Genomic DNA, 15,723 nt, shown 5'->3' on the forward strand with positions numbered 1-15,723 from the left:
CTACCCCAACCCAGAGAGAGGAGGCAGCTAGTCCCTAAGAGGAACAGAAGACAGGCTAGGCAGGAACCAGAGAGACTGTGGCTTCAGAGAGACAAGCCAGAACACCCTACATCTCAGAGGAACCCATGCCCTCACTGCTCCTCCGGGGCTCTGACCCACCCCTTTTCGGAGAGGAGCTGGGTTTAGGCTATGTGGATCAGAGAGGCAGAGGCTGTGTTTATGGTCTGGTGACTGCAGCTGGAGGTCGTGCTGTCCCCAACCCTTCACCCCAGATTTGGGGGGGGGACTTGAAGCCAAAGAGAGCTGAAGTTCCTATTTGCATAATCATCAAAAAACTCTTGTCTTAAAGAGGGTTAAGACTCACTCAGCCCGCAACCCACTCCCTCTGGACACCCTCTGTGTAGCCTTTCCCTGAAGTTGGACTCTCATTGGTGGGGGAAAGGAGGAGGGAAGAGGATAGAGGAGGGTGATTGGCCCCATCTATCCAGGGACATTCAGGGACAACCCTGGGTGAGCAGACCTTGGGGTAGGGGTGATGGCAAAAAAAAAAAATATGATGTTTGCTGCAGGGTGTTATGGAATAGGGGCTGAAGGGAGTTGCAGGTGTGGGTGAAGGGATTCCTGCCCAGTAGGGAGGGGAAGTAGAAGCCTGGGGGGGGGGTCGCAAGGAGACGTTGTGGGGGAAGGTCCCAGAAGTGAGCAGATGGAGGCTGGAGGAGGTCTTAGCGAGGTGGGGGTGAGGGAGGAGTGGGAAGTGGGGAGGTGGGGGTGGGGAGTCTGCAGGGAGGTGGGGATGAGGGGAGCCGCAGAGAGCTCATGGTGGCAAGGGGGGAGTCGTTAAACAGAATCTAGTGCTGATGAGGAAATTACACTTGTTTCATTAGCGATGGGGAAGGAGATAGCTCAGTTCCTCTTGGTCACAGTTGAGCTCAGAAGCTCATTATCCTGCTGCACGCATGCTTTCCCTCCTCGTCAATAAACAGGCTTTCCAGTGGCTGCATCCCCCACCCCCATCCCAGCTCCCTCTCGGAGAGGGGCCCCTTCTCCTCTACTTAACCCGCGGTTAGGGATCACTGTAAACAGTCTGGGGTCATCACACAGGAGAAAGGGCGAGGGGGAAACCCGGAGGCCTGGCCTTTCTCCCGCGGAGGGAGGGAGGCAGCTTCCGACGGCTCCCAGCCCACGGGGCCCTCCGCTCACCGCTCGCGGACCAGCGGGCAGTCCACCTGCCTCCCGCCGCCTCCATCCCCTGCCGCGCGGCCCGCATATCGAACCTCTTGAGGGGAAAGGCGGAAGGGGGTTGTTTCCCAGCAGAGCCCCCACCCCTTGTGTTGGCACCGCGCCGAGATGCCACTCTTAGGATTTTCTGGGACAGTGTCACCAGGGCCTTTCTTCGCCAGCCTAAGGCCCCTGCTTCCACCCCGTGGGGCTGTTACTCCTAGAAGCGGAGTGTCCACTATAAAGGCTCTTGGTCCCCAACGCAGCGGGATGGGCACACCCGGACAAACCCTTCCTGGGTGGCCCGGAGCGCCGGAGCACCGGGTTGGCACGAGCCCACAGGTCTCGCCACGCCGATGTGTTAGGCGCATCGGTGCTTCCCACCTCCGCCCCCACCCCCGCTCTCCCCACGCAGACGGCGGGCTTGCCCCGCCTCCGCGCGGCCCGCACGCCCGGCACGGCCATTACCCTGCCCGCGACACCTGCGCCTCAGGCCCGGAGCTGGTTGGAGAATCGGCCGGCGGGGCTCGTCGGGTCCGCCCCGGTGTGCGCGTGTCTGATCCCCACTCCCCACCCTCCCGCAGGGAGCGAGTTCTCCGGCAACCCGTACAGCCACCCCCAGTACACGGCCTACAACGAGGCTTGGAGATTCAGCAACCCCGCCTTACTAAGTGAGTACGCCACCTGGCTGGCCGGCGGCTCAGCGCGTCCGCCCTCCCGCCCTCCGGCTACGCCGGGCCGCTTCCGGACGTGGGTCCCACTCCAGCGTCCTGACCTCTGGGTGCCCGGCCGGGCCAGGGGAACAAGCTTGTTAGTGCAGCACTGAGGCCCAGGGACCCCTCGAGGACGCCCCCGCCTCCCTCCCCTCCTCTTCTCTCCCTTGCTTTCCCTCCCGGTTCGCTAGAGGCTTTACGCCATGTTCACTCTCAGACCCCCTGGAGGGCGCGCAGCCGGGCGTCACCGATCGGGTCCCTCTCCTGCAACGTGAACGCGGTTCTTCTCGGGGCAACTGGCCTCACGGCCCAGCCAAGCTCTCCCAGCCCGGATCCCGCCGGACCCCAGCCCCGGGAGGTCTTTGCTTTGCTTTTCTTTCCTTTTTTGTTCTCCTGTTTGTCCTCTCACCCAGCCCATTCTTCTCCTGTGTTAACTTCCAGGTTCCCCTTATTATTATAGTGCCGCCCCCCGGGGCTCCGCCCCTGCCGCTGCTGCCGCTGCCTATGACCGCCACTAGTTACCGCGGGGACCACATCAAGCTTCAGGCCGACAGCTTCGGCCTCCACATCGTCCCTGTCTGACCGCCCACCCCGGAGGGAGGACCGACGCGACGCGATGCCTCCCGGCCGCCACCCCAACCCCATCCCCGTCCAAGGACCCGCGCAACCCTTCACATCACCCCGTCGAAGGCCCGACAGGACAGGTGGAGCCGCAGGCGGGACCCTCAGGCCCAGGCCCGCCGCCCCCAACCTCGCCCGCCTGCCTGGACTGCGCGGCTCGGCGAGGAGGGCCGGGCCCAGCTCGCCCCGGCCTCCCTCGCGCTGGCCCCGGAGCCGGCCAGCCACTACGCGGACTCGGGCCCGGCCCTCAGGCGCGCGCCCGGGATACGTTTCTGTGACACACAATCAGCGCGGACTGCAGCGCGGCCCAGACCTGGAGCAGCCGGTCTTGGACGCTCGGGCGCCGGAAGGCTTCGCTGGAGGGACTGGGCAAAGAAAATTAAGAACAGAATGACTTTCTGCAGAAGGAGGAAGAGCCCCTTGTCGAACCGTTGGGAAAAATGCCCTACCCCCTGAGCCAGCCATTCCGCCCCCGCCTTCTGGGTGTGCCCTGCCTCTGAAGGTGGAATGGGGGCGTGGGGTCGGGCTCTAGGAACGGGCTTTCAGGGTATCAGGTTCAAGGTTGGGACCAAAAAGCAGGCCCCAGCAGCCCGCACCGGCCGAGCCGGACTGCTGGCTCTTCCCTGCTCTACCTGGACTGCCTAGTTCCCCAGGGCCCAGGCACCTCCTAGCGCGTGATCCGACTCTCAGTCCTGCCTTGCCCCTACTTCAGCGTCTCTTCCACCTGCTGGCCTCCCAGATTCCCCCCTGCCCGGCCTTGCCCATCCCACGACACCCTGCATTCTTCTCCCTAACTCGCCGCCCCATCGGACGCTCTCCCGGGCCGCCGCAGGACCAGTTTCCGCAGGGCGCGGACAGTGGTCTCACCCCAGCAGATACTTGATGCCCCCTCCCCCGACACAGACTCTCGATCTGCCAATGGTGGGAGCCGCTTCTGAGCTGGCATCCGAGCTGCCGCAGGGTGGAAGTGTGAGGCTGCCCACTCCCCGCCGCCACCTCCCAGCCTCCTCCTCCGGCAGGAACTGAACAGAGCCACAAAAGTCTACATTTATTTAATATGATGGTCTTTGCAAAAGGGAACAAAACAACACAAAAACCCCACAGGCTGCTGCTTTGTAGAAAGACGGTGTGTGTCGTGTGAAGGCGAACCCCTGTGTATATAACCCCTCCCCCTCCTCGCGGTCCGGCCCCGCCCTGTAGAGTCCCGGTCGCCCGCCCGCCCTGCCTGTAGATACGCCCCGCTGTCTGTGCTGTGAGAGTCGCCGCTCGCTGGGGGGGAGGGGGGACGCAGCTACACTCCCACTAAAGCACAGCACGTCCTGGGGGAGGGGGGCATTTTTTATGTTACAAAAAAATTACGAAAGAAAAGAAATCTCTATGCAAAATGACGAACATGGTCCTGTGGACTCCTCTCGCCTGTTTTGTTGGCTATTTCTCTGTAATTGCGTGTTTTCGCTCTTTCCTCCCGGCATCTCTCCCCTCTCTTCATTTCTGCCCTGTCTGCTGCTCTCGCCCTCTGTCTCTGTCTCTCTCCTTCTCTCTCTTGTCTGTCTCTGCTCCTCCCTCGGCCTCTCTCCCCAGCCCTGCCCCGGCCGCCCTGTCCTCGCAGGCTAGATCGGAGGTGGCAGCTCCCGCCCCCGGGCTCGCCCCCTCGCGGCCACCCGCCCCGCCCCGTAGTTGCTCTCTCGGTAGCGGCGATGCGCCCTGCATGTCTCCTCACCCGTGGATCGTGACGACTCGAAATAACAGAAACAAAGTCAATAAAAGTGAAAATAAATAAATAAAAATCCTTGAACAAATCCGAAAAGGCTTGGAGTCCTCGCCCAGATCTCTCGCCCCTTCGAGCCTTTTTATTTGAAAAGGAAAACGAGAAAAGAGAATAAGGGAACTACCGGCGCCCAGCCAGGCTCCAGTGGCCCAAGCGGGGCGGCCAGGACGCCGAGGGCCAAACTCCGAGGCCCGGCCCATCCCAGTCCTGTGGGGCCACCGGGCAGAGGCGTGGACCCCGGCCCAGGCCTAACCTTCGAAAGGTCCCCCGACGGTTCTGGTCTCCTCGGCCGCTTTCAGCGCCTCGGTTCGTTTTGATTCTTTTTCTTTTTCTTTTTTTTTTTTGTGCACATAATAAATAAATAATAATAATTAATAATAATAATAAATAATAAAATTTTGTATGTCACTCCCCATGGCTCCAGGTTTGTCTCTCCCTGTCTCTGGGGCGGGCCTCCCTTCACACTGGTTATCCCCAGTAACCCCCTCAGTGATCCTCCCAACTACACTCCCATTGCGACTCCCTCCAACCGCTTTGAGAACATCTCGGCGAAGGCCGCGACCAGCCTGCCCAGCAGTAGCCACTTTCCAACACGGCACTCCCACCCTTGGGGCGAGTTCTCACGTTCCAAAACTTCAGAATAACTCAATAACACATCTATATCAGGCCGACTCTGCTGTCCTGCCACTCCACCTGCACCCAGATTTAGTGTGCAGCAGACTCTCAGACCTGGACCTCCAAGCCCCTCTCCACGTGCGTGCGGGAGGGGGGTGTCGGCTGTCCTATCTCCTCCCTGTGCTCCCCATCCGGCGCAGTTTCGCGTCGGCGCAGCAGCAATTTTATCCCCAGAGTCTGCAATGAAACCGCGGAGACCACAGACGCTTGCCGCAAATTTCCTCCATCTGCATTTACTTCTGGTCCCAGCCCAGCGGAAACCCAGGGAGCGGGCTCCTGGGACCTGGCGCGCCCCATGTGTCAAGTCCGGGCCTTGGCAATCAGCTGCTGGGACTAGTGTGCCTTGTACTGTGGTCTGGGTTTGTCCCAGAAAGGGCGCACAGACGCCTGTGTTGGTGGGCTGGTCGGTGGTTGGCTTCCTGCATGTGAGCAGATTTCTGTTCGTCTGCATGGGTCTGTATGTCCATGGGTATGTTTTGGGGTGAGATAGTAGAACTGTTTGTCTTCTTAGACATCCTTGTTCTTGTGTCCGGGTGTCCAGTGTAGGATCTGTGTGTCTGTCCCCGTGTCTCTGTTCCTGTTTTGGGGGAGGGATGTGGTGACCGTCCAGGATTGTCCTGCTGCATCAGAGATACTTGGGAGGTCCCCTCTCCATCCCTTCAGCAACCTCCCAGTTTTAGCCTTCACACACTCTGGCCAACACAAAGGCCCCAGCGTCCACCCAGTCTCTCCCTGGGAGACTTTCCTTCTACACTCCGGAGAAACCTTCCCAGCTCAGCTTCCATCTCAGCCTTCTCCCACTTGAAAGGCCCCTGAAACTCTGAGCTACCAGGAATAGCTTCGGGGGTGGGGGGTGGGGAGATGGTGTACAAGCAGGGCCTTGGGGCAGACTAAGGAATGACCTTCTCCCTTGGCTGTGGCAGTGTCTCCGAGGCACCTCCTCCCTACCAGGATCCCAGAGACCTTTCTCTCCCCAAGCCAATTTGCCCATATCATGACAACTGCAAAACCCCCAACAAATCAGCAAACACACACCCCCGCCCCCCTCAAGTCCATTTCCTTCCCTCCTGTGTCTCCTCTTTATTCCACAATTCAACAAATGGCAGTCCCTTGCCGGATGCCACCCCATCTGACCACCAGTCTCCTGGAAGAGTGGTCTTCAAATTTCTTTGGTCATGCACCCTATTGGTCAAAAGAATTCTGAACTCGTACTCCCAATATATTTACTTATTTACAAATTCCACAAATATACTAATGGATTGACATAAATCTTATAAAACATGTATTAGAAAAAGGATGAGATGGGAATACATAGCAATAGAATTTCTAATGTTTTCTTCTCACAACCAAATTGATTATCTTGCATCCCCTGGAAGGTATGCGCCCTATTTTGGAAATCCTGCTTAGAACCCCCGAAAACCCAGAACTCCTGACTCTTGCCTAATGCCCAGCATGTGAGTTTCTGGAAGTTGCCAAGGCACTGGGTTCACTGCCCTCATCGTATATAGCAGGTACCTGGTCCCCAGTGCCTGGCTTTGCCTCCAGGTCCCCCCAGACAGGGAGCTCTGCTCTGCCCAATCCGTCAAATTGGGAGCCAGGGCCTCTGACATGGGTCCCACCAGGACCTCTTATCTTCTGTTTCTGGTCTCCCTCATACCGAGTTGGACAGCAAGGACCCCATTGTTTACCATTTCTGCCCAGAAACTTTCCTGCTCTGTCCCTCCTGGGGTGCTGATTTCATCTTGGAATCAGCCCAAGGGTTCCAAAACATGCTCTCTAGTCCTTGGCCAGCTGCCTGTTCTCACTGCAGTCCTATCTACCCACCCCAAGCACAAGAGGGCCTGTTCTCCAGCTTCGGCTTGTTTTCCCCAAAACTCATTTGACTCTGCTAGTAATGTCCCCACCCACCCCTACAGAGTTCCCAGCTGAGGTACACCAAGTATGACAGTTAGAAACAGATAAGAAAATGTGTCCCTGGTTGAGGGAACACATGAAGGCATGGAAAAATACCAGATAAAATGTGGCTGGAGTATCAGGTACCTGGGGAGAGATAGGGAGCAGGAGGAGGTAGCAGGAGATTAAGCTTAACAGTAGTTGATAACAAGGACACTACAGTGGAAATGTCAAAAATGGTACCTGTCTCTCACACACACACAGCTCCTTTAAGGAAGCCACCCCAGCCACAGCCACCTTCTGCCCATACAGACAACATATCTGTGCCAGTGACTTTGTCACTAGTACAGAATTGGACTGATGCACAGTCCATGCTGAACCAATCAATCCTCCTCTCTCAGGAAACAAAACTAGGAAGTATAGAGAGAACTAGGCCACTAAGCATGAGCTGCAAAGCCCGATGGAGACCCTGAGGGATTCCCTAGTCTTCCTCATTGCAGTGAAGGTCGCTCCATTCTACCAGTGACTCAAGCCCCAAACCCAGATCTTCCCTCTTGCCTTTTGCATCCCACATCGGATCCGTCAGCTAAACCAGATGGTTTTACCTTTAAAATAGATCCAGAATATGATCACTTCCGGCTCCCCATACTGTACCATCCTGGCCCAAACCCCCATGATCCTTCACCTGAACTTGCAAAAAAAAAAAAAGTTCTAATTGGTCTTTCTGCTTCTATCTTTGCCTCCCTCCAGCAGCCAGAGTGATCCTCCAAAATGTACAGCAATCCATGTCCCTGCTCCGCTCAGAATCCTCCAGTGGCTCCCCATCTCTCAGAGTCAAAGTCAAAATTCTAAAACTGACCTATCAGGCTCTACATGTTCGGCTGTTCACCCTACCCCCATCCCTACAACTACCTTAAATCTCCTCCCATTGCTTCCTGCAGCTCACTGTGCTCTCTGAGCCCGATGGCCTCTGGGATGTGCTTCTTGCAGAAACATTTGCACCTGATGTGCCTTTTGTCTGTGGACTCTGCCCCACCACCCCCATGACTGGCTCCCTCCCTCACTTCCTTAAGGTCTCTACTCCGACATTACCTTGACAGAGAGGCCTTCCCTGACCACCTTAAATCAAGTAGCACACCCCTCCCATCACTCTCTGTTCCTTTCCCTGCTTCTCCAAACTATTTGCCACCACCTGGCAGATGACATGTTTTATTTGTGTATGTCCCCTCCTCTCCCATTAGCATGTGAGCTCCATGAGGGTAGAGTTCTGTCCCCTCTCTTCACTGCTGTTTCCCTGATGCCTGGGACGGTGCTTGGCACGCAGGACATGTTCAACAAATAAACAAATGCAGTGATGAGGAAGAAGAAACCACAAGTAAGCAGGGGGCTTGAGCCAGGGGAGAGATCACAGAGTGGAGGGAGGGAGATGGCAGGAGCCCTCGGTCACATATGGGGGAGAGTGACTCTCAGAGAGAGTAGCCGAGTTGCTAATGAGGAGGGCACATGTTTCTGCTCATTAGCCCAGAGGTTTGAGACTCACAAGCGCTGAACTCCTCAAATAATTCCCACATGACCTGGACCCTGGGGTGACTCTCTGGTCCTTACAATGCAAAGCACCTACCCCAGTCCCCATGGGGGGCACCCAGGGTGCATCCCTCCTTCCATTGGAAAACTTCCCCTCCACCACCCTAGGTAGTTCTGTCAATCAGAGTGTCCCATCAGCTCCTGACCACAGATTTGGGCCTGTGACTCCCATCTGGCCAATGAGAACCCCGTGTCCCTGGCTACTACACATAGACCTCAAGTTAGAAACAATGGGGGTTCTCTCTCATTGTTATTGTAGATGGGCTGTTGCTGAATACTGGAAGAGTCAGAGTCTCTTCTTTTGGACCGTGAGCTGCAATGATGAGGGCTTAGGACCCCTAAGGACTCCCCTCCACTGCGTGGAGCATGAAGCCACGCACAGAGTCAAGCAGAGACCAGCAGAGCCGAGTGGTAGAGAGAGAGCCCCGGTGCTGTCATGTGAGCCTCTGGAACCAGCTCAGCCTGAAGCAAGACCTACTTTTGGATTTCCAGGGCCATAAACCAATACCTTCTCCTTTCTGTGGCTTAAGCAAATGTGTTGGGGTCTGTCATTTGCAACCCAAAATGTTCTGACAAACAGTTCTGGAGGACGTGAATGCCCTGTTTGGATCCAGTGGCTGTGGATTTTTTTTTCCTCCAGAGAGTGAGAGCTATGGAAAATTTTTGAGCAAGAGAGAAGGGCTTAATAAGTCTGCATTTTTGGAAGAGTGTTCTGTCCATAATGTGAGAAGTGGGGTACAAAGAGAGACAGTGGGTGCAGGGGGAACCGTCCAAGGCAAGAGACAATGAGGTTCTACACTAATGATCAGGTTAGCTCCAGAAGGAAACTGACATGGAAACATAACAAGGTTATATTTTTAAGCAAAAAAGAAAAGAAAAGTTCAGAACAGAGGGGCACATTGTGTGAGAAAGAGAAAAAAATCTTTTTTATCACATTTGCTTGTATATACATAAACAGAAAGATAAACAACTGTCTAACAAAAATGGTTGTCTCTGGGCAGGGAGCAGTGTGGATGGGGACAGGGCAAGGGTGAGATTTCTGTATTGTAGAATACTTTTTTAAAAATCTAATTTTGGCTTTATTGAAAAATAAAATTTCAATTTAAAACCAGGTCCTTGATACATTTTTTCATGAATAAAACAAATTTGAGTCTTTTTTTTTGTTCTACACCTGTGGGAAAGGCCATTGGATTTGGTGACTAGGGGATACCTGGTGCTTTCTGCAGGCGGAGGGAGGGCTGCTGGAGGTGGGGGTGTGGCTACAACCTAAGGAAGCAGAAGTGGAGGAGTGTGGGAGTCCTTTGAAAGATTTGGAAGGGAGGGGAACAGGAGAGGGGCCCGGAGATTGTGTGGTTGGGGAGCTCGAGAGAAGGTTCTTTCAGGCCAAGGGCTCTGTGACCCAGCCTGCTAGCTGAGGCAGAGGGTCACAGGGGACGAAGGGGACGAAGGGGAATGGAAGGCTGTTCGTGGAAGACATGAAGGGCTTGTGGAAAGAGGCCTGAAGGAATGGGGTGGAGGGTTGCGGAGCAGGGTGTGGAGGAAGCAGACAATTCTTCTGGGGAGAGGAAGGTCTTGAGGGGATAGGGGCTGCTAGGGTTGCTGCAAGAGATTACAGGAGCCATAGCTGCTGTCTGCTGAGAGTCGAGGGGAGCAGGGCTGGGTCCAGCCTTGAGGAGGGTAGACAATTTTGGAAGAATCTCTCCCAGGATTCTGAAGGCAGTTGTGAGAGCAGAAGGCGCACACCGCTGGCCAGTAGCAGGGGGAGTTCATGCTGGGTGTGGATCCTAGGCTCCCCTGCCCTGGCTCCATCCTCAGGACACAGCAGCCAGGACCCTCAAGATGATGCTGTCCTCCCCTCCTGAACCCGATCCACATCTCCCTCCTCCATGCAGCCTCCCCAGTTGACTGAATCCCAGCAGCACCTTGGGCCCATTCGCAGGGTCTGATCTTTGTGACTGTCCATCGCCAAGTGCCCAGGTGTGGCCTCCGCTGCCTTATGTGGAAGAGCCACACCCACCCCCCAAGGAATCCCCGGCCCCCACAGGCAACCTAGAGGCAGAACAAAAAGCATGTGTGAATGGAGGCACCTCCAAGCCAAGGGCAGAAGGGACCCAGAAGTTGGCTGATAAGGACACTACATGACCTTCAACAAGCCCTACCCTCTCTGTGTGGCCCGGTGTCCTTGTATATAGAACTAGATAGCCTCTAGGGCTCCTTCCCACTTGGACACTCTAGGCTTCCGTAGTTGTATACTGTAGGTGCTCGGGCAATCTCTGTGGCCAGAAGTTCATGTACCCTCTGTGAAGGTGGGGTGGATGCATTCAGATGGGGAAGGGAACGAGGGGGAGCTTTTTAAACTAGAGAAGGAGGAGACATGGATTTGTCTGTTACCATCTGCCCCATCTGGGAGTTAGTACTGCCTGTTCCTCTCTCTCTTCCTGCTGTCTGTGCAGAGGGCTCTGGCGTGGGGGCTGTAAGCATTGAGGCAGATGAACGGTGGTCTGAGGTGACCTGTGAGGGTGCAGGGTAGGGCACTAGGGGAGGGAAACAAAGGAAGCAGCTATTTGGGACCAACCATGATTCCAGCCTCCTCCCAACACCCCTGCTGGCCGAAACCATTCCAGTACCCTAATTAGCCAGCCCCTTAGGCCCCTGTTAGCCCGGCCGGCTGAGCGCCCAGCTCCCTGGGGACCAGCTCCTTTACCCCCCAGACTAATCAGTTCTTCACTCCTTGAGTGCATGAGCGTTCTTGCCACACGTGCACATGCACACACATTCCCTCATTCTCTCCTGGAGCCCCAGGCCCCATTCCAGCCTTCAGAGGGTTACTGTAGGGTGGTGCTGAGTTTCCCCAATGAGGATACCCCCATTTGGGATGATTGAAGCGTTGGGGAGAGGCCAGACAAAGTTTAGGGGGTCCTCTCCAATTTGGGGTTTTCTCTCAAACTTGTGGGATTAGTATGTCTAGCCAAGGATGAACCCATGATTGGGGTGTTCTATGGTACCCCAAGCCCTTGGGCTGGTGCCTCTCAGGCCCCCATCTATGGTCAATATTCACCCCAACCCAGACCCCCTCCTCCCCTTCATCTCGCACCCCGCCGTCCATCTCCCCACCCCCTACCCCCCGACACCCGCACTGTCAGCCCAAACACATGATAAATTGCCCTGTCAACAGAATTCATTCAGGGACCAATTAATTCCACAGAAATGAACCAGGAGCCATCAGTTGCTGAAAAACTCAGAGTGCAGGGAGCGGAGGGAGGGGTACAGGCGGGGGTGGGCGGCAGGGGAGGGGATAGGGAGGCTGGGGAAGTTAGTCTGACAGAAATTGGTCATTTAATGCTTAAGTGCACGCTAGACAGCCCTGTCATCGCCAGCGGCCCCCGTGCGGGATTAATTATCAGAGGAGGAGAGGGCAGCCCAGCCCAGCCTAGCCGTCTGTCACCAACCAAGTCTGGAGTCACCCAGGCCCTGGACCACCCTGAGTCCACTTCCATGTCTGCAGGCCTCCTGCTCCCCTGACCTCCAGGTCCCCCAGATCCCAGTCCTAGGCCCAATCTCATATCTTGGACCCTCAGCCATATTTAGTCACGGCCTTGCCATCAGCTAGCCAACCCAGGAAGACCTCTTCATGCCCTTGACTAGGCTGGGCCCCAGAACTCCCTGCACTTCTCTGTCATTCCCTTCCACCACCCTGGGTGACTATTTGTGCAGAACCCAGGCAGGATTGTCCCATTCTTTGATCCGAACCTGTGTAAATGGCGCCATTGTCCACTTGGCTGCTCAAGCCAGGATCCCGCCATCATCCCCGACCCCTCCCTCTCCCTCATCCCTCTCATCCAATCAGAATCCAAGTCCCAACAGTTCAACTTTCCATGAACATGTCAAGTCTGGTCCATTTGCTTCTAGCTCTCTGCCACCACTCAAGGCTGAGCCATCATCAGCTCTGCCTGTGCTCCTGATTTAGGCTCTTGCTAGTACCAGATGTTATCTTTAAAAATACAAGTAACATCCTGCCATGCCATCCCCCAGCACACAGTAACTTCCAGCTTAATGTTCTTTGGGTGACCACCGTGGACCTGCAAGAGATCAAGTCCAAACTCATGACTTGGCTCAAAAGCCACAAAACTCCAGCCTCTACCCCCAGCCTGGCCTCCCCTCCAGCATGCTTCTTCTGCTCTCTCTGCTCCAGCCCTCCTGCCTTTCCCCCTGGCCTTTGCACACGCTGTCCTTCTCTCAGCGTGGAGTACTCCTTCCACCCTGCAACCCCCGCCATTCACTTGAAGAACTCCTTCAGATCTCAGACTAAATATCACTCCCTCCAGGAAGTCTTCCCTGACCCCTTGATACACAGCTCCCCAAACTTCCTCACTCGTCAACATGTCACTCTGGTAAGTTCTTGTGCATTGTCTGTCTTTCCACCAAAATGTTAGGTTTCATGAGAATGGAGTTCCTGACTTTATTCTCAAGGCCTGGTACTTAATGGATACCAGAAAATATTTGTTGAATGAAGAAATAACTAGCCCTGTTTTAGCCCTACCCTTAGCCTGACTCTGGGGCCAAGCTTCCCAGTGTCAGAACTCTCCTGGCAGCCTGCGACAGGCTGGGGTGGCTGGAGAGATGAGCAACTTTCAGAGAACACTCAGTCAACTTGTGAGCCCATCGAACTGACCCAGACCAGCTGTGCTGGGTGGGCTCGGATGAGGGAGAGGCTGCTGAGAGCTGGGGCTTAGAATGGTGGAGAGAATGGCTGAGAGGACATGCTAGAAGAGCAAAGCCCAGGGTCTAAAAGAAGCAAGCTCTGTGCAGAGACAAGGGCCGGCTGAAGCACAGCGCTGTTCAAGGGAGGAGGGAGGAAAACAGTTGGAAAGGGAGTTTTCCAGAACTGATTTTGATATATTTACCAGGGGTTGAACTGACAGGGCTTAGATACTGACTGGATGAGGGAGGTGAGGGAGAGGGAGAAGGAGACCAGTTTCCAAAGGGCAATGAATGCCAGCCTGTTTGGCCTTTTTTCTGTCCTTAATAGGGGGTCATTGACTGCTTCTAAGGACGGTCAGATGCAAAGTTTTATTTGCAAAGTTAATTCTAGATACCAGACAGGGTGGTTGAAGGGGAAGTTTGAGGCAGGGAGACCATTAGGAGGCCAGTATCATCATGAGAAAGGCAGACAGAGATGGAGGGGGATGAGGTAAGCTGGGTGGCCTCTATCTCCAAGTGTCTGGCCCAAGAAGACCGGGGTGGGGAGCCTCACTGCAGTAGCATATCTGCGCTTGGCTGCCAGTTGGATAGGAAGGTGAGGGAGAGAGACATGGCGAGGATGACTGCCTCCAAGGGTTGTGTACTGTAGCTGCAGCTGATGGGGCCATCAGCAGACGCAAGAAAAGAGGCTGACTTAGCACTAGAAATGACAGGCACACCTTTGTATAGTGAGTGAGTGTGTGTGCCTGAGTTGGCCACGCTTGGGCATGACATCCAACAGACATAATTACAGAGAAGTAGCTTAGGGGACTGAATTGGCCTTGGGATGTAGGACTGGGAGATATACCTCCTGCTCCACTCTCCCAGCCTCCAAATTTCGGTTTGGATGGGCCAATGTTATTCTGCAACAAAATAACAGTATAATACTGAACCAAAATAATCCCATAATACCATAATGCAGTAAAGATGTGTCACCATAAAGATACAAGTGAAGGCTGGGAGTGGTGGCTCACACCTATAATCCTAGCACTTCGGGAGGCTGAGGAGGGAGGATCACTTGAACTCAGGAGTTCAAGGTTAAAGTGAGTTATGATCACACCGAAAGAAAAGAAAAGATGCAAGTGATAGTGTAGGGCCGTAAAGATGTAACCCAGAAACAGGATGACCATATGGAAATTTACTAACATTGACCAGGAAATGGTGGGTCAGTGCACTGTGGGTTAACAATTCTGGGCTGTGATGAAGTAACCATGTAATCAGTGATACCACGTGCTGACATCACTGTAAGGAGGCACACAACCCAGCAACGAAGTGACAACCTGACAGTGTGATCATGTTCACTCAGTAGTGATGTCCTGACACAGTGATGCAATGACATGATGGTAGAGTGTGGTGATGATGTCACACTTTAATAAAGCCTCAAAGACGGTGCAGAGGAAGAGGGTGGAGCTCTCAACGTAAGCCGCAGGGCCCTGAGAATGGAGAGAGAGAGCCCTTTCCAAGCTTGAAAAGAAGCTTCCTCGGGATGCCGCAGAGGCCTGGAAGTAGCTTCTGGAGGGATGCTACAGCCTGGGACAGGAAAGAATTGAGCAAAAAATTGGGAAGGCAAGAAGTGGCAGTGGCTTTGCCGGACAGGCCACAGCTCTGTGTGGCTGGCCAGAATGGAGGGGCCTGGGCTTGGGTCAAAAGAAGGCAGCCCCCTGGCCGGGCGTGGTGGCTCACGCCTGTAATCCTAGCTCTCTGGGAGGCTGAGGCAGGCGGATTGTTTGAGCTCAGGAGTTCGAAACCAGCCTGAGCAAGAGTGAGACCCCCGTCTCTACTAAAAATAGAAAAATTAGCTGGGCGTGGTGATGTGCACCTGTAGTCCCCCAGCTGAGGCAGGAGGATCACTTGAACCCAGGAGTTTGAAGTTTCTGTGAGCTAGGCTGATACCACGGCACTCTAGCCCCAGGTGACAGAGCAAGACTCCGTCTCAAAAAAAAAAAAAAAAAGTTCTTAAAAATGATCATCTATTGCAGAAGGGAGGAAGCAAAGTGGAGAGGACAGGGTAGAAAGTAGACATCACTGAGTATAACTTATTTTATTGATTTGACTTTAAAACCATGTAAATACTTTATATAATAACAAAATAAAGTCAAGTAAATAAATAAGTAATCCCCTCCAAATTAAAAGCAAAATGAAACAAATGAACCTATCTATTGAGTTGGTGTCATAAACACATAGAGAGAAACTATTTCAAGTAATTTAAAATCTAGTAATTGACTCTACATATATCCCTAGTGGGATATACACTAATAAAGCAAATAAGTAATGATATTGATGTTCTTGGAGTTTTTTGGTGTGGGAGAAACAAACAAACAAAAACAGATGGAAGATCAATGATGATTAGTAAAATCCCCATAGCCCTGAATTTCAGTTGAACGTATCAGTAATAATTCTTGATGCATTTTATCTTTAAAAAAATGTATCTCCTGGCTCTATCCACTGAAAAGGACAAGAAACTAACCAACTCCGTAGCAATAACACCTCTAGTCTCCAGATTGTGGTCTT

General features: G+C 54.0%; 1 protein-coding gene across 5 annotated transcripts in view; it reads left to right on the plus strand.

Moving 5' to 3' along the window:
* Positions 1–4,107, plus strand: part of PAX2 (paired box 2) — a 79,214-nt gene extending 75,107 nt beyond the window's left edge. For 2 of the 5 annotated variants that reach the window (XM_012661666.1, XM_012661667.1), the window contains 2 exons: positions 1,803–1,889; positions 2,373–4,107. In XM_012661666.1, the coding sequence (XP_012517120.1) occupies positions 1,803–1,889 (87 nt within the window). In that variant the 3' untranslated portion in view covers positions 2,373–4,107. The remainder of the gene's footprint in view (positions 1–1,802; positions 1,890–2,372) is intronic. The other 3 variants (XM_012661663.1, XM_012661665.1, XM_012661664.1) reach the window with 2 other exon arrangements.
* The last annotated feature ends 11,616 nt before the right edge of the window (positions 4,108–15,723 follow it).

Source organism: Propithecus coquereli, unplaced genomic scaffold (assembly GCF_000956105.1).
Source record: "Propithecus coquereli isolate 6110/MARCELLA unplaced genomic scaffold, Pcoq_1.0 Scaffold73, whole genome shotgun sequence".
Classification (NCBI taxonomy): domain Eukaryota; kingdom Metazoa; phylum Chordata; class Mammalia; order Primates; family Indriidae; genus Propithecus; species Propithecus coquereli.